We start from the raw sequence: 19,829 nt of genomic DNA, 5'->3' as shown, positions 1-19,829 counted from the left end.
ATACAGAAGTGTAAAGTATATTACACTTTACGTCATAACAAAAAATGCCAGTATATCTGAACGAGCCTTGAGAGAGTATACTGGTTATTTTTAAAGTACTGACCCTTAATCAAAATATCAAATATCAAATGGAAGTAGGGTAGACTTGTAGAATGTAGATACATTGAATGCTTTTAATTCACTTCACAGTGACCTTGCTTACTAAATTTAAAACATTTGAAAATATTTCTTGGAAACCCATGTAATGTAATGCACTTCAGCCTGCAGGCATCAAGCTGAATGTCAATTTCCTAGAATATCCTTGAATTTGAAAGAGCCAGACTCCTCAAGAAAAGGTTAAGTTCTGGTCAAGACAAAAAAAATAATCTGTATGCTTTTTTTTTTGTTGCTTTTGCTCTACACTATGTCACTTTAGAAAAATATTGAAGGTGTAATTTACCCTGATAAGGATAGGATGTCCATCACATTTTAAATATGATGAGAAATGCATGTACCTGAAAAGTGTGGATTAAACATTCATACTAGTCAGAAACTCAGAATCACACAACATGAATGAGCATTCCCACCATTTCTGTGTGCGGTGCATGTGATTTTCTACATGATTGGATTAATTTCTAAAATTTCAAGTTGATCACTCCAAAACCTCACAGATAACATATTTTTGTATTTACTGGTTTTATTTAATCAACCTTTTCCAAATACCCCCGGTTTCTTTCACTGATTGATTACGTGACCGGTGCTTAATTTTTACGTCAGATGCAAGGAAAGTCAGCCATGAATGAATACATGACCTATCAAAGCCCTAACATTAGCCAATCAAGACCTCTTCAGACTACAGGAGATTTACACAAGACTTTGTATGCAAAAACATTGTATCAAGATTCAGGAATCACTGTATTGTGAAAGAGGCATACGCAAGAGTTTTGAAGAGGCGAGCTGACATCACACGTGGCCAATCATCAGTGCACACTCGTGATAAGCCCCGCCCCGTTCTACATTTTTCGTAAGACATTCAGACAAGAATGGGACCCTGATTTTTGTTCTTATTAATTTGTCTGAATGATTTACGTTTGAAATTGCACAAACCTCTTGCAGTAATTGTTGCAGTTGCAGTACTGTGGAATATTTATATTCGACACGGTGACCCAGAAGTGGATGAGTGCTAAAACATGCTTTTCAAGATAAGTTATAGTATAACATTCAGAATAGATAGAAATGAGTTACTTATTGTATAGCTATACAGTTTTCGTATAGCTATACAATAAATTTTGGTAGTCTGAATGGAAGTTACTTGTGTAACATGTATTGTGCAGTGATGTTCTCACGGGGGGGGGGGGGGGGGGGGGGGGGGGCGTCACAACTCACAACTGTCCTACCTGTCATGGATTACATTCAAGTTGAAATTGGACAAGTCAAGAAGGGAAAGATAGATGCAAAGAGGAGGTGATTAAGAAGGATAACATAAAGCTTGTCAATGATTTTGTGAATGGATAAAGTTAGCCAATAGTTTTGTGAATGACTATACAAAGCTACCCCTGTACATGCATAAGGTTTATTCAATAAAGCATTGCCAATTTGTGAAATTAGTGTCTCTCGGTTGAAGCCTACAGCATGTATAAGTTTTACTTTTGAAAAGTAAGAGAGAGTGAGAGGGGGATAAATTGAGATCAAAGAAAGGGGGAGAGAGAGAGATGAGCGAATGAATGTATGAAGCTACAAATGTATGCATAGTAGGCTAATTGAAGCAGCCCGTTTACAAAATCAGTGTCTCTTTGTCAAAGCCTTGTATAGGTTTAACTTTTGAGAAGTAAAAGAGAGTGAGAGGTAGATAAAGTGAGATCAAGGGAGAGAAAAAGAGAGGGAGAGATGGGAATTTCTTTGTCAAGAGATTATTATTCATACATGTATCAAAGTATTGTACTTTCAAATGATGAGAGAGACAAGGATAGAATGGTCTAATGGAATTTGGGGGGGGGGGGCATGGAAAATTTAAAAATTGACAGAACTAAAGGGAGAGACAGCATAATGAGAAATAAACCATAACAACCAAAAAGAGTAATAAATAAACATAGGTCAAAATATAATAGAAATGGAATTTAACATTATTGATGTAATGATGTAATCTGCTCAAAGCAATTCAGGGCATTACCATATAAAACAGGATTAATTTCCTTTTGCCACTGACTAGATGATAAGCTCCTTTACAAAATGTAACCAAAAATGAAAAACTATTCGCAATCCTCTCAATTCAAGGATAAGATTTCAATCCAGTTGAATAAAATGAGACGATGGAAGCCAAATAATCTGTAAACATCTTATCTTAAACCAGAAAAAAAAACTCTCAAATCTTCTCCATGCATGTTCACACAATAGATTGTGATACTGATGCTTGGTGAAATGTATACTACCGATATTACAGCTAATACTGGGTAACTCTAGCATGCAATTATGGGCTCTGCATCTCGGCTCAACATCATTTTATTGATTTTACGATCAACGGTTCCAGACTGTTGCCATGGCAACTAATGTATCACTTGGTGCATAAAGTTACTTCAGGAGTTATCTGATCATGTGATACTGTACTGGAAAAAAATCGGGGGTTAAAAAAGAACGAGAAGTCGAGAATGGCAAGAACTTTCCTCAAGAAAGAAAAGATATAATCTCTAGTCTGATCATAAAGACTCACTCTGTTGTTGTTTAAAGGTAAAGACCAGTTTTGGAAACGCCCCAATTTCAAAAAATGAAATGGAAGCTCTTATTACCAATCATGTGAAAGAATATGTTTGACTAATACATGATGATAAAAAATTTGCCGGGAAACTGCCTACTAATTGATATATTTGGTAAATTAGTTTATCTATTGGTGTGTGAGAGATAAACGCATGTGTCGCGCACGTGTGCGTAGTCCCATATACATCTTTCTGTGTACAGTGCTTGTAACTTTACCAAGACTGGGCCAAATTTTTTATCATTTTGATGATTCCAGAACCTTGCAGTATACACCAATACTTATTTGCTAGATCATCAACCTTTTATGATCGATTCCACGTTTCTTTCACAATGCAATCGCATGACCATAACTGGTCTTTATCTTTAACAAAAATCTTGATATCCCAGGTGCCAGAATGAAAATCTTTACAATACATACATGTACAGTGTAACTACATGTATATCATCTAAAAAAAATCCCATGGACACAATGAAATCAGTGTGGAAAGGATTTAAGATGAATGATTTTTTTTATCACGGTAATTGATTTCTTCACGTTCAGATTACAAACTGACGTAAAATACTGCTCAAACTAATTTAATTCACTTATGTATTGATAATTCTGAAATGTGGTTATTATCTTGTTTTCATAATCCTTGTGATGAAATATTGAATTCCTGGGGGGGGGGGGATGCAATCATGTGACATCTTCATGCACTGTCATAGCCAAGATGTGTCAAAATTATAAAGCACTAATGGTACGTTGGAGTGGACAATATTTCTCCCTTCAAAATACAATGAGCACGTTCACACCTACATGTATGAGATATCGAGATATCACAATCCAGAGACCACACTTGCAATGTGAACACGCCGTCCAGACGACAGCTCAGGCATGATTCACAGTATTCTGACATACATGCTGGCGCCACACAGATTACAAAGGACAAGATCAACTGTCGTGTCTCATCTCATTTCAGGTAATTTTATTTTGCAAATGATTTTTTTTCTTCTTCGAATTTCAACCTAAATTTGCTCAGATCATATTACCGCATACATTTAAGAGTAGATATTTGTGGGTCTGCTGCAATACAATTTCACTGCTCTGTTTTGGGGGGTATAAATGTAAACGTCCCTTGTGCTATCGAATGTTATTTTATTTTCACAAGAATATGTGGTATATTGAATGTAAGACCAAAATAACTTGGGCTGGGTTACATGGTAAACGGGTGACAAATTATTGAAAATTATTGAAAATCTATCGCATTCAATAGAGTGAAAAATCTTAAATCTTTAAGGATGTACAAAGGGTTCGTAGAGAGCTGTGGAAATTTCATTTATCAAACCATTGAAGAAGAAACGGGAAAAGAAAATTGGGCTAAAAGTTCGACATGAATATGGAAATGAATCACTAGGTTTTAATACAGTTTTATAATCGTGTGAATGGGGGGAGGGGTGTACAATGACCAGCTATGACTTTTTCCCATACGTTTATGTATGTGATAACAAGTCTGCTGCGCTGAAAAAATTCACTCATTATTCAATCCCAGCCTTGAACTTCTCAACCCAAAGACTTCCATGACAAACTATCATGATTGGTCCTACAGAATCCGTAAAGAAAAGTTTTTAGTACTGGTGAAGCCAAAAACAATTTGAAAGCTTTCTTACTTATTGTACCGGTATGTCATTTTTGAGTATCATAGGAATGAAGAAATGACTCCAGAAAAGAAATGGTTCATATTAATTGTTCAAAATATGACAAGGAAATACTGAAAAGTTTTTAAAAAATATTTTAAAATTATTTTTATTTTAAAATTGATTATCAGCAAACTGGGTCAATTTTCATGCTTAAAAAATCTTGTAGTATACCTAAATGGTAGCTCATTTTCATATATACTGCATAATCAATTTTTTTTCAATTGTTTCTATAGAGTTTCTTTCACAACGTAATCCCACAACAAGCCAGTTCTCAACTTTATCTTGGACATGTTCTTCCGGATCTTCCCAAGCCAAATAATGTAGGGCCTACATGGTCACTGTAAAGGCTAGCTTATTAAGGCCTGCAACATGTAACATAATCTAGATATTCAGGCAGCGAGCTAGGTTCCCATGCAGGCACGAGGAGACTTCATTAACATCATCTGCCGACCTCTTGATGGTGAGCTAGCTGAGCCGAGTCTGGGAGTGTCCGCATATATTACATTCACTTCATGACATCATCAACAGAGCCTCAGAGGCAGCATGATCGGCCGGTGGGCAGGCTAATTGACTTTTTACAGGCAAGCCTCTCTCCACTGAAGCAGGGGGATGGAGAGAGAGAGAGAGAGATAAGAGAGAGAGAGAGAGAGAGAGAGAGAGAGAGGAGAGAGAGAGAGAGATGTCTTTGTATAAACTACAAAATAAAAATTCTTCATCCGAACAGAGAATTTTTCAAGGATTGTTTCATAAATGTAGAGCTGTATGACGTGGGTGCTCATTTCTCTTGGAGAAGTGCATTTGAGAGTGTTCATCATGTTGTCCTTTCAAAGGTGACAAGAACGAGAAAGGGGTCGAAGGCATCCTCTTACAATTTCTGATGTAAATCTTTTTACCAGTCATTTTTCTCACATTTTCAATTTCTCTCTCCCTTCCCTCCTCCCTCCCTCCCTCCCTCCCTCCAGTCATTCCCCCATGACTCCCTGTCCATCCCCCCTCACCTTTCCTCTCTCTGTCTATCCTTCTCTCCTTCTATATCTCTCCACCTTTCTTGTTCACCCTGATGACATCATCCCCCATCTTTCTACCTCTTGTTACTTACCTCCTTCTCCCCTTTCCTTCTCCTCTTTCCTTCGATTTCCTTTCCTTCTCCTCTTTCCTTTCTAATCCCACAGAGAACTTGAGATTGTGACGAGTCTACAGGAACATGGAGAAGACCATGAAGCTTCACCCCCCCCCCCCCTTGCCCCCCCTTTAATCTCCCTCTGCCCCTCTTGCCCAGAGTCGAGATCTCCACATCAATACCTCATATGAGCATGGTGAGATGGCGATGAGTCGCACGACCGTGATAATCTGCTGTCACACTCATAACCGTCACATCTACCAGCCAACCTCTGATGTCAATCCAACATCGTGGTTTGACGTACTTAACTTTTACAAAAAAGTCACACTACTGTAATTCAGTCATACCCGGTCATGCAACATGTGTCGCGTCACATCATCGTCTGGTCTGGATTGCTCACTGATGCCTTGCTGATTATCTCTCTAGAGTGCATCCATAAAATTCATATATAACAAACCTTTCACAATTTTCCAGTTTCCATGGAAACAGAACATTCTTTATCTGGAATATGAAGAACTTTGAAAGAATTGCACTGCAGGTGTATTTATATTAGCCAAGCTCTTTCTTTGGTAATTATTAGTTGCAAAGTAGAAGAACAATAAATACTGATCTTTTCTTCTCCACAAATATCATCCTTCCCACAGCAAAGCTAGGGTTCATTGGAAATAAGCATTAACCCCCCCCCCCCCCTTTTGCGTCACTTTTTGACTTATTTTCCAGCAAATATATTTACCAGAGTTAGTCCATAGATACATTTGCCAAAACATTGACAAATATTTTCAACAAAAAAAGAAGGAAAAAAAGCTGACTATGCCTATTAGCATGACTACATGTCTACCCGGCTACGCCACCAATGCCATTGAACACATTGAAGGATGGTTTGCATTCAACACATAGCTTGAAATCCCAAAATGTCAGGAGTTGAAATCATTACGTTTCAATTTAAGCTCATTCCCCTGACCTTGGAAAAATGCATGTGCACTTTCATTGACAGCCCTGGAAAAAATTACGATGCTCCCACCAAAAGGTTGCAGAGTTACACTAGCAGATGCCGTTCACATAAGGCACTAGGCAAGGCTGACTCTCATTCAGTTTTGAGCTTTCTCTTTCTCTTGTACTAGTATTCAATTCAAAATGGTTTATTAGAATTTTGAAATACAAAGTACAGTAGTAGTCCATGCCCCGTGGACTAATGCACAATGTTTACCCCCCAAAAAGGAACATCAATTAAAACAAAAAAAGGATAATAAGAAGTTAGAGTACATAATCTATACAAATCAAAATTACACTTTCATATAGACCAATATAAAGCTTTGGAAACAAAATGTTAATCATTATATAAAGTAGAAGTAAAAGTCGAATATTTGGCTGACAATTAGTTGATGAACCAAATGTTATGATGCACTATCATAGACCAAGCATTTTCAATTTTAAAATTGATTAAAATGTAGATTTTTTCTCATATTTGACATGTGAGATTTAGGAGAATTGCCTTTGATAGAACAATCTTGCATACCACATTTGTGTGTGTAGTCCCATTTACCCATTTCTGCATGTAATTTACAGCAAGAGTCAGTCAACTTCTTAACTTCTTATCACTATTAAAAAACCTCACAGTATGCAATATACAATTTACAACAAACTGAACCTCTCCCTATTGCTTGAAGACAATTTCTTTCACATGAATAATTCATCTTCCTGAAATTACATATATTCATTCCCCCAATACACTTTTATTCTACGTGAAAATTAGCAAATATTTTCTTCTTATCATTACTTTGAATACAAAAGCACCCTCAGCGTGACTTCTTTCCTCATCGACCTGCTTCTGCAAAGTGGCAATTACAAAACAAAATTCTAATTCCAGGGTAGTCATTAAGTTAGCATTCTCCACTGTATGCAATCAAGTTTGAATGCAAATTTATTTTGATAATCTAATTTTCATCATTCCTTCAAGGAAAGTCTAGGAAATATATTTTGAAACATAAGGTAATTAAAGTACAAATCTAATAATAACATTTTAGACACTGCCAATTTTGAAAAGGATGAAACATAGCTTTAGGGAAATGCTCACATCAGTACCTGTAATGACAAATCACCAATGTACAACATTATGATCAAAATGGATCGAATGCTGTGCTTTTATTAGGACTACAGGGGAAAAAAAGGAATCTTCCTCATATTTAGGAAGCTGAACAAAAATTTGCCAGGTGGTCATCTCACCTTCTTTATTGGTTCACATGTTAAATTCCTTCACACTGACAAATAAAGAGTTCTTTTTAATCTACATGATTCCTTATAATGAAAGGACTTGGTCATAAACATATATTTACATCTAATATAAACAGAGTTTAGAACTTTAGATAACAAAACCTGATGTGCTAACTCATTTTACCTCTAACATGAGGCATGCATATATATGGTTATCACTTTTTATTAATTAATTAAATTTTAGTAAAGATAACTGTAAATAGGGTAATTTTCTGGATGTTTGTGAAAAATTTAGTGTTCGCTGACTTGGAAAAAAAAGGTATGTTATTTTTGAAGGACAAGACATTTCACATAAAAGGGTCATGAATATAAAAGAGAAGCCTAAGACTTGAGTGTCATGGTGAATTCCACGAAAACAAAGTACTCTTTGAGAATTTGTTACTTGATATGCAGAAATAGGTACATTCAGATGGAACAGCCCATTTGGTATCTGCTTTTAGGCAAAGGGGGTTATGTTTTTTGTGGAAATGTTCTTGAAAGTTTGCAAATAGGGGGTCATTTGTTACCCCTTAGAACACAAATTGACAGTTTGGCACCACCTTCAGATGAAACCCGCATGCACTGATAGAACTCAACAAAATCAAATCAAATCCAATCCAGGAATTTATAAAGCGCCAATATCTAGTTGCCTAATCAAAGGCGCTGAACGGGTTAACAACACCTATACGTACTGAAGGTACTCTCAGTCTCACTCACGGTGTGTCTATCGTGTTGTGTGAGAGCACAGCTAGACAGCCTCTCACCATCAGGACAAGGCCTGGCTTCAATGAGAAGCCAGGACAATAGCCTGTGACGCACATAGCAGACAAAGCTAGCAAGTAGGCTTGCACCAAGCACAATACAAACCAACAATAGACACTTCAATCTCACCGAGATGAGCAATTACCAATCAAAAAAGGGGGTCCGCCATCAGTCTAGATCCCCCAGCCGCAAGTGGTCTGGCTCTGGCTCCCGTTAGATAATCCTCCAGAACACTTGACGACTTTGTGAAGACTTGGAAACAATTCCCAGAGAATAGGGTTACTTCATTTAGCGTTGAATTAAAACACTATAGGAAAGGAATGCAAATTACCCCCTACATGTATCTGTAAAACGAACAGAAAACTACAATTCATCTGTGTCTGCAATCAAGACTACTTCTGTCAGAATTCAGAAACATACAGTACCAATTGTAGTTAAATAAATCGCCTGTTGATCAATCTATAACACTAATCTACATACTACATATCAGACAATGCAATGCTTTAGATTTCATCACTTAGCATTTGTATGCTTCGAATCAGTCATGGGCAGTCATGTGAAAATGGTATACTGTAAGTGTCAGACGACTTTTCAATTTCTTGTGAGATAGAAAAGAAAGAAAAGAAGGGAAAAGAAGGTGTGTAACAGAAATGTTGAATCTGTGTCATACATAACACACAAAAAGTTCTCTCTGCTTTTCTCTCAATAGAAAGCATGCTCCCGTTACAGATATTTTGTTGTACAACAGTACACAAATACAGTTCTCCTTGTTTCATAAATTGGCAACTAGGGAATCGCGACCATATCCAAGCAGAACTAAACTTATCAACTACAAAAAGGCACAATTGTGTACAGTGTACACTGGCCTTGATGCAGCGTGGCATGCATTCATGATTCAGTGGCGCTGGAACTTCAATACAATTTTAAAGAGTCCCTAGATACCTCCACTAAAAGGCAATTATTGAATTAACCACAATTGCCCTAGTTGTGCCTAGGACAGACAGCCAGCACAGAAACAAGTGGGTGGGACAAGGACTACCTCCCTTGTGAACATGTAGACGAATTCAATACTAATGGGGAAGCTCCTCTTTTTTTTTTAATCAGATGGCAGTGCAGTGCAGCATCATATTGCATTTAGAGCACTTTTAATTACATTCAAAATTGCGGTTTCAATGGGCAAATTGCAATATGTGTTTGACATTTTTTGCCACATTGTGCAGTTAGACGCTAAATCTTCTTTGCGGCCTTACTGCATGGGGCATGTCTACATAAATGTATGTTTAGGAACTACATGTACAACTTCGATTGACAGATTTCATTTTTTAAGTGGCTCTTTTCTAATTGAAAATACTTAAAGGCCCCATGCCCTCATTTATCTTTTTCTTGTTGGGTTCTACTATAGTATCATAACAATTGCTGACAATATTCATGAGGTCAAATGGAGCATTTTGGATGTCCACTCATGCCTGAAAACCTAATAATATATTCAAGAATCATTTTCTGGACTGAAATCTAAACTACAGTGCAACCCCCCCCCCCCCCCCCCCCCCTCTCTCTCTCATCAAAGAATAGTGTCCTATTATCTATCAGCCTGACTGACATCACAAAAAGCAGCTCTTTAAAATAAAGCCTGGTCATTGTTTTTTTAATTTTCTTTGGACATTTGGTCACATGATCTGTACTCTCTGTCTCTCTCTCTATCTGTATGGTTTGTGCATTGCACTTGCAGACAGACCAGAGTAAAATATTTTCTGTTACATGTAACAAGAAATATATAGTGCTCTTTTTGCACTTTATATCAAAAACAACAACATGGACTTCCACAGCATTTCCTTTTCTCATATTTCTAGAGTTTTTTTTACACTCCTTTTCTTTGAATTTCCTCGCAGCTCTCTGTTCTCATGTAATCTTTTCACTGTACAGGCCTACAGCGGATTTTAATCCACACGCAACCAGTCTGTGTACACATTATTCATTCTACTGTATATTCTGACAGAAGGGATGAGACTATTTCCTTTTACCGAACAACAACAAAACTAGAAAAACTACCCTAGATGGATGGGTACCCTGCATGCCTAATGATCTTCATTGCCCAGGTTTGGTGTAAATTTCTGCAAGGCACTTGGCTAATCAATGATTAATCAATATTATACTAGTCGTTAAATTGACTCGTTTAACATGGCTCATCGTCGCTGTACAGTACTCACAAGCAGTACGTGTATGTAATGATTCTATGACACTGCAGCCCAAATATATGAATGTGATTTGAACTGTAACAATTGTCTGTCTGTCCAAACACATTTTTAATTTACTCCTTTTTTTCTTATTATTCTGGGACCACAGTGGCTCTCTACCGCGATAAAATTTGTAAACATGTACCAAGTCTCCACTAAAATGTTTTTATCAAAATCAAATTAAATTACAGTACAAACAATGAAATGTTTCATAGTGTCTACAAGTATCATAGTTTGAAAGCATTTTGGAGTCATGCATTGCTGCTTGAGACGTAACAGGCATGGGAGTCATGGTCTTTGCACAAATTGAATACCCTTTAGACAATTAAAGAGATTATTTGACAGTTTTTAGTCTATAATGAGCTACATGCACGATCAGCTAAAAAGAAAACAAAATGCAACATCCATGAACATTGAAAGACAGATGACGTTTTTTCCCTATGAAAGCAAATTATTCAAACATTTTTATGGTCTATGAGTCAAAATGTATGTGTAAATCCTCATCTAAACTGACCCACATTCAATTTGGCAACAATCCCAGAAGCATTAGCCCAGCTGCTAAAAATGACATATCCTGGCCTAGATTCAATGTTTACCTTTCTTAGACTTCCATTCTTATCACTTCTCGATCATAACAAAAGTTTGTCTTATGTCACCAAGCTTGGAGTCAGACTTAGACCCATGTTACACCAACTTGAAGTCCTACAATGTATCTTGGAGCGCCCTGATGCTAGATTTTGGGTTTTTCTTTTATTTAGGAGTTGGCTTTAATATGTGAATAGGATATCACAATAGTCAGGGAGCAAATTAAATAAATTATGTCTTATCCTGTCAGGTAACCGCAATGATTGTTTGACCTAGCAACAAGTAAGGGATTTGCATTTTGACTTTTGTCTGTTGTACTGTGTAACAGGTGCTTGTAAGATTATACACATCATATCGTTCCTGTTTTCACGAAGTGACGGTAGTGAGGAAAATCTGCACGCAAATTGTATGGGATTATCATTCACTACCGTCACTTCGTGAAAATAGGGACGATAATGTGTACATGACATGTACATGTATATTTAATGCATTACAAACATACATGTAGGTGTAGAAACATGTACATGTCACATGCATTTACAAGAGCATGTGTGAAATCCCCTATACATGCATCTACATGTAGGAGTATATGCATGACGAGGGATATATAAATCTTGGCATTACCAATATCAAAAGCACGAGCTAGATAGTAAAACTCCCTGGTATATAAACTGATACCTAATAAGCCCTATACATTTTTCATGTAGATCTGCTGTGCATGTGTACAGCACAATTAACATTTGTATTCCTGAGTGAGGCTCATATAATACAGAACATTACTAGGGGATCATGAATAGGGTCACGTTTTTAATCGTTTATCCTAAATCCCTATAGAATATGATGAATACAACATCCAAGTAAAGGTACAATGCACTGCTGAGCATGGCAACATAATGCTATATATCCATAAGCTTGCGACATTACACGTTTGCAGATGCAAGCTTATTCTTGCATGTCGTTAAAATCGCAACCCTCTTTCAACTAACGAAAATACAAACCTTTGCGAAAAAACAATGTCTTATAGTTATACTGAATTTGGTCGTGCAGCTCAATCCATCTACACTTTAGTTTGCCCAGAATTTTAAAGTGTTCCGGTACTACAGGTAAATAAACACATGCAATTTTCATAATTTATGATTACTATCATATTACATATAACCTACATGTACATGTATGTTAACATGACTGTATACCGGTATGTTTATATAATTTAATGCCACAATCCCACATGGACAAATGTAAATGTGTTCACTTGAGACGAGTACTGTAGATACCGATATGTAAATGTGGAAAATAACATTTGATTATATTCAGTGATTCAGTTTACATGGTTCAGCATTCAGTGCAGTAAATAATAAATAAATATACCTGCTCTCCCCAACATACACTGTACTCAGATATTCAACACGTAACATTATTTATAATGCTTTACCATCTCATATACCAAGAAACATACATGTACAATTGTACATACATCATTCATACATGTACATGTATAATTAATTGGTATGTGAAAGTGTAACTCACCAATTTCCCATAATGCACAGCTTCTGATGGCACTATCTACAGAGCGTGGTAGTGAATGTTTTCTCCGACTTTCACCGCAATAAAATTGTCATCCCCTTTTAAACATCTCCAAGAGCCTAAAATCATGTATCCAGGCAATTCCCCAACCTCATCATCCAATAATATAACGGTCCAAGCGACGAAAAATGATATATCCACAAGAAAATACCACAATTTCAGCTCCGGGGACGGATTCGAACGCCACACCAGGTTTCCAGCTTGTCAGACGAACCGGAGCAATCTCATTTTTCCATCGGTATCGTCTCCAACTTTGTTGATCCAGAAAACAAGCTTTGGAAATCTACCCCTTGACTGTGTGTTTCAACAGTCTATGAACAGGGCATATAACGAACGCCTGGCATTGGCCATCGCCTAGTTCTATTACTTTAGTCTACAACATGGGAGCATGCATGCAACACAGTATAATGTACAGTACGATACCGACTGGCTGCCAGTATGTAGTTTTTACCGAAGAAGCGAATCTATGCGGCTATTGCTCAGCTCAGATAGTTCGCAGGCATACAACACACGGTTGTATGGCCTCCCTATTTCATTGCAGTGCCTTCACGAGAACAACTGGAGAGAGGGCATTCAGAGTGTGCACATACACACAATCTATACACACTCTCACACACACAATACAATGCATTGACTAGCATGGCTATCTCACTGTCAGGATATGCACCTGCAAATGCTAAGTACTAATGCATTCCCAGTCTATGTGTAGTCTTTTAAATTCAGACCTCTCTTCGCCCGTGGGTGCATGTTTAGCACATAAAATCCACTGCACAGAATAGTCTACACTTTGAAAGACTTTTTATCAGGGTCCTCATGGGTCCTCATACGAAATTTGACACTATTTTGGTCTTATGTAATGCATGCACCCTCCACCAACTCAGAAAAACTGCCCTGTAAGAAAAAAAAAAAATCATCATCATAAATTCCCATCCAAATAGTGACGTAACACAGGTGGGACAAGAGTTTCGCTACGTGCAAGATTTGTACACATACAGAAACTGCTGAGAATATATCCTCTTGAAGTTGCAAACTTATTAATTTTCTTCTTTCTTCATTCTTAATTGTTTCTCTACCTCGCAAGCATAAACCATACTTTCTGTGGCCAAAATACATCTATTAAAGCACTAAGTAAATTTCATATGAAACATTAAAAATGACACTAAATCAGCTATTTTCATGAGTTTAGCCACCTCAACAACTCTGTCACATTTAGCAGGCAAAGATGGGCAAGCAATAATTTTGGAGTTGAAGTTGAACTTTAAAAATCACAAATAACAGCAAAACAAATAACATAAGATGCTCATGGGGAGGAGAGTATACCAATATTTGATTTTAAAGAATTCTTTTTTTTTTTTAGTTTGATGCATACCAAAGGTATGACAGATTGGGGTTTATGGGCAGGGGAGCAGCGAGGGAGTGGGGGAGGGGGGGTCGTCCCCCCCCCCCCCTCCCACAGTGTGGAGCTTTTTTTTATTTTTCAAGGTGAAATTGTGTGATCTGGTGCATACTTTATAGAGTATTTTAACATTATAGCTAAAGGCAATATGGAGAGAGAAAATCATACAGGCTTAAACAGAGAGATAAAGAAAATTATTAACATGGAATACCTGATTGTTCGCCCATGAACGTGGGCCGCTGGGCTAGGCGTAGAGCAAGGTGCTGATCTTATGAGGGCCCTATGTGCTCACTCTCTGACTCTGAGACAAAGCCACAGAAGCAAGTTTACATTCAACTTTAAGTTTTTACACAATCACAAGTCATTTTTCACTCTCAAAACTCACTTTATATTTTTATAATCCCTCTCATTCTATTCTATTGTATGAAGTAATATTAGGCCCTCTTTAAAAACAAAGCACAGAACCATGAAATCTTTGCTGTTCTCGAACTGTTACTGATGACGTACTCGAGCTCGCTGCTGGTTCGTCCAATCCATATTCAGGGCCGGGGCAGGCTCGGGCCGAGCCGGCTAGCTGCATATGAATATGGGTACGGTGCGAGAATATGTACATCATCAGGCTAGCTATCTATATAGACGACCATTTTACACACGCACACGTGCGAGAAGTGAGATTGAGGTTTTCGTCTTTTCGATAAAAGGGGATAAAAGGCGGGAAAACTTTCTAAATTCTTGATTTTGGTGGCATAAATCATTCAAATTTATATATGTTTTTATTATAATTTACTTATTTAAGATTTGAGCGTGAGGAATTTCATTGTTAGCGTGAGAATTTTTTTTTTTTTTTTTTTTTTTTTTTTTTTTTTTTTTTTTTTTTTTTAATTTACCCAGGGTAACCCCATCAGTGAGTAAAACACTGTTATACTCGGGGGCCCTGCAATTGAGTGAAATGCGTGAGTCTCACGCTCAATGCGTGAGTGTTGGCAGCCCTGCACTAATGTCCTTTGGCAAGACATTGATCTACATTTGCCACACTCAACCCAGGTGAGGGAAATGGGTACCTGGTACAATTATTCCTTGAAATGCACTGTGCACTGATAACGGCTGCCGAAGCTAATGCTAGGGTAATAATTTCCAAAGCTCTTTGGAAGCACATAGAGATGTTATTTCATAATGTATTGTGCACTATACATGAACTGAATATTATTATCATTATTAAAGGTAATACAAAGTTTTAGTAAATTTTGAAAATAGGGTGGATAGTGAATCTTTACAATTTTAATATATTTGGATGCCCCTGTGGATGAATTATAAGCACTAAAAAAATTAGCCCCTACAACACTTCTGTTTTTGAGAAAAAGTTAATATAAAAATTTACCGGTGCTCCCGGTAAATTTTGATAAATTTCAAATAGCCCTTATGGCCGTACAATGGTAGCTGCGACCATGAAAATCTCAGAATATGTAGTTGTGATATATAATTTCCAAACGGGAATAGCTAATCGGTCCATTTTAGTCAAGAAACATTGTTTCATAGCTAAATTAATATCTTGACCTTGAGAGGGAGCTATACAACATAAAGAGTTTATTATTTATAATTTCATAACTTTAGACTCGATTTCAACCGCGACAACAATTAATATTGTAGGATCGCATATGCGTCCGATATGTTAATTTGAACCAAATTCATGACCCCATACCAAAATTTTGTAATACCTTTAAGATGCTGAAAACTTGTCTACAAGGGTCTGAAAAATTAGCCTATACTTCCTAACTGGTTTGCTGCTGAAGCCATATACATTCACAGAGCTCCCATTCAGCAGAACAGAGCTGCCATGCATAAACACACACTACGCGCGCACACACAGAGAGGGTCAATTCAATTAACTACAAAGCACTGCCTGGCTACCATACACACAAACACACATTCACACATAGTGCAGACGAGGATACTCACACACAGAGAGCAAGGTTTTTTATTTTGTAAGGTGTAGGCTAGTGCAAAAAGAATTACAGCCTACAGAGGGCAGCAAACATATTTTCTATTTATTCTGAATTGACTATCAATCTCTCTAGTAGTTCCATACATTTAGAATTATGTATTTCTTCTGCTTTTGTGCTGTATAATTCCTTAATAAACTGCACAGAAGAGAGAGTGCCCCTTTTCTATACATGCACTGCCCCCTATAAAAACGCATCCTGAAAATATGTCTGTGCTACTATATTAATTGAAAACAAGAGCATAAAACTGGAAGTGGATGGCATAAGTGGTAAAGAAGACCGATGATTTCATGGGAAGATAAGGTGAAGAAAGAAAGCAGTTCAAGCATCCTCTAAATGACAGGCGCGGATCCACGAGCCCAATTCTTTCGGCCCGGCTATGGCAAGCCCTTTGTGTAAAAACTAGATAAATCCTGTTTTTCTCAGATAAACTCTGTTTTTCTCAGATAAACTCAGTTTATCAACAGATAAACACAGTTTATCAGAAAAACTCAGTTTATCAGTTGATAAACTCAGTTTATCAAGAAAAACTCAGTTTATCAATGATAAACTCAGTTTATCAGTTGGTAAACTGAGTTTATCATTGATAAACACAGTTTTTCTGATAATTCAAATTCAAAGTTTATTCAACACTCTTCATAAAAACATTTAAAACATACACATACAGAATGGAGTTATAAATATTAAAAAACACAAAAAGGTGATAACAAATACAATGGCAATTTATAAGAGCATTTGGGATAGGCAGAAAGGAGGGAAGTTCCTTATATAAAAGCCTACCCCTAAAAACACACATACATGAAAACGAGAACAATAGAACAGAACAATAAAACAAAGAACATATTAAAACTTACTATCATGCACGATCAGAGTATATAAGAAAAATGTCAAAAATTTGTCTATACTATTGATACTAATTATTATACTTGTTTAACAGAAATTGTTTATATTTAATTTTAAAAAGATTGAGAGTTTTGCATTTTTTTATTTCCTGAGGTATACTATTCCATATTAATGGTCCTTTAAAAAATAGTGAATTTTTCATACAAGTCGTTCTAATCTTGGGGAGGTGATAATTTAGGGCATTCCTAGTATTAAAATTATGCACATCACAATTCAAGTTAAAACATGTTGATAAAAAGGTAGGCAAGTTGCCATTAAAACATGAAAACATGAAAACTGCAATATAAAAATTATGCATATCGATTACATTCAGAATTCCAAGTTTACAAAATAAAGGATTACAGTGAGCATAATATTGGGAATGGGTTATAATGCGTATTGCTTTCTTTTGAAGAATAAGTAACCTTAACATATCATTTTTATTAAAATTTGCCCATGCAACTATACAGTAATTAAAATATGGTGTTATTAATGTATGATACAACATTTTCAAAATATTTGAGGGATAAAAATGAACTTTATATAAAATACCAATATTTTTTGCTATTTTATTGCACACCACATTTATATGCTCATGCCACTTCAATTTATGATTAATTACAATACCTAAAAACTTAAGATTATCTACACGTTCAAAATTATGATCATTTACTCGTAAGTGCATGTTGTTAAAATCAATATTTCTATTTGTAAAAACCATAAACTTAGTTTTATCATAATTTAAAACCAATTTATTATATAAAAACCAATTAGAAAGTTTCAAAATTTCTTGCTTAAAAACATTTTGTAAAACCTGGACATCAGAATGAGACATAAAAACACTTGTGTCATCAGCAAATAAAATTAATTTTAGTTTATCAGAAATATTGCACATGTCATTAACATATATAATAAATAAAAGAGGTCCAAGGATGGATCCTTGAGGCACTCCACATCTAAGTTTTTCAATATTAGACTTATCTTTATTTATTTGTACAAATTGGGTTCTATTTTCTAAATAACTTTCAAACCATTTTAAAGTTACTCCACGAATACCATAATAATATAATTTTTTCAATAAAATAGTGTGGTCTAATGTATCAAATGCTTTACTTAAATCTAAAAAAAGGCCCATTAAGATATGATTATTTTCAAAAGTTTTCAAAACATTATAAATAAAATGCATAATTGCATTAGATGTAGAGTGACCAGGTCTAAAACCATATTGACATTCAGAGATAATATTACACTTATTTAAAAACATAAAAAGTCGATTATAAACAGCTCTTTCTAAAATCTTGGAGAAAACAGGGAGTATAGATATAGGTCGATAATTAGAAACATTTTCTTTAGTGCCATTTTTAAAACAGGAATAACCTTTGCAAGTTTTAATTGCTCTGGTACTATACCTGCAGATAAAGAAATATTGAATATTGCACTTAAAGGACATGATATAATATGAACAACTTTTTTCAATAATTTAACACTTACATCATCATGACCACAACTCTTATTATTTTTTAATTTACTTACAATATTGATTATTTCTGTGGGGGTAATGGGATTAAAAAAAGCTGTACATGAATTAAAATCAATATTACTATAAATGTCATCATTACTAAAATCATTATCTATGTTGTTGTCTAAATTATCAGTTAAGCTAGGTCCTATATTAATAAAAAAATTATTAAAAACAGAGCATATTTCTTTCTTATCACATATAGCTTGATCATTACACACAACCGAGTTGGGCATATTATGCTTACTCGTACTCTTACCGAGACTTTCATTGATTAATTTCCATGTTTTCCGTATGTTTCCTGATGCATTTCTAAATTTGGCCTTAAAATATGCTATTTTAGCTTTTTTAATTTTACCATTCACCATATTTCTATATTTGTTGTATTTATCTTTTTTATATTCAATTGGATCTTTCAAGTACTTCTTATATAATTCACACTTTTTTTTGCACATTTTGCGTAACTCTTTAGTAAACCATCGGTTATTATATTTGTTACTCTTTATACATTTTTTCAAAGGAAAACATTTATTAAAAATACAAACATACTGTCTTAAAAAACATTCATAACTATAATTTGGATCATTAGAACATAAAGTCCAATCAGAGTTATATATTTCATGCATAAATTTACCAATATTTTCCTCATTTAGATCACGTAAAACAAAATTATTATCTTCATTTTGTATGCACTGTTTTTTATTGATTAAAAATACTGGCAAATGGTCACTTACGTCACTTAAAATTGTTCCACACCAAACTTCTTCTAAATTGTTCGTAAAAATATTATCAATTAAAGTACAAGACCTGTCAGTTATTCGGGTTGGACAATGAATCATGGGATATAAAAAGTGAGTCATCAATAATTCTAAAAAATCATTAACAGATTGGCAAGAGTTAACATCAAATAAATTAATATTAAAATCGCCCATAAGATATATGTCTTTATTTTCCTTATGAACAACATTTAAAGTATCTTCTAAAATATCTAAAAACGATTGCACTGGTTGATTTGGAGGCCGGTAGATAACACCAATTAAAACATTTTTCTTTACCTTTTCAATTTCTATAAACATTGACTCAAAACATT

At 35.5% G+C, this 19,829-nt stretch overlaps 1 protein-coding gene across 1 annotated transcript in view; it reads right to left on the bottom strand.

Moving 5' to 3' along the window:
• LOC577193 (NACHT domain- and WD repeat-containing protein 1) overlaps window positions 1–13,527 on the bottom strand; it is a 36,980-nt gene extending 23,453 nt beyond the window's left edge. The window contains exon 1 of the mRNA XM_777437.5: window positions 12,886–13,527. Coding sequence (XP_782530.3) covers window positions 12,886–12,896 — 11 coding nt within the window. The 5' untranslated portion in view covers window positions 12,897–13,527. The remainder of the gene's footprint in view (window positions 1–12,885) is intronic.
• Window positions 13,528–19,829: the final 6,302 nt, after the last annotated feature.

This window comes from Strongylocentrotus purpuratus, unplaced genomic scaffold, assembly GCF_000002235.5.
Source record: "Strongylocentrotus purpuratus isolate Spur 01 unplaced genomic scaffold, Spur_5.0 spur5_scaffold_8, whole genome shotgun sequence".
In the NCBI taxonomy this organism is placed as follows: Eukaryota; Metazoa; Echinodermata; class Echinoidea; order Camarodonta; family Strongylocentrotidae; genus Strongylocentrotus; species Strongylocentrotus purpuratus.
This window is presented reverse-complemented; position numbering and strand designations above follow the sequence as displayed.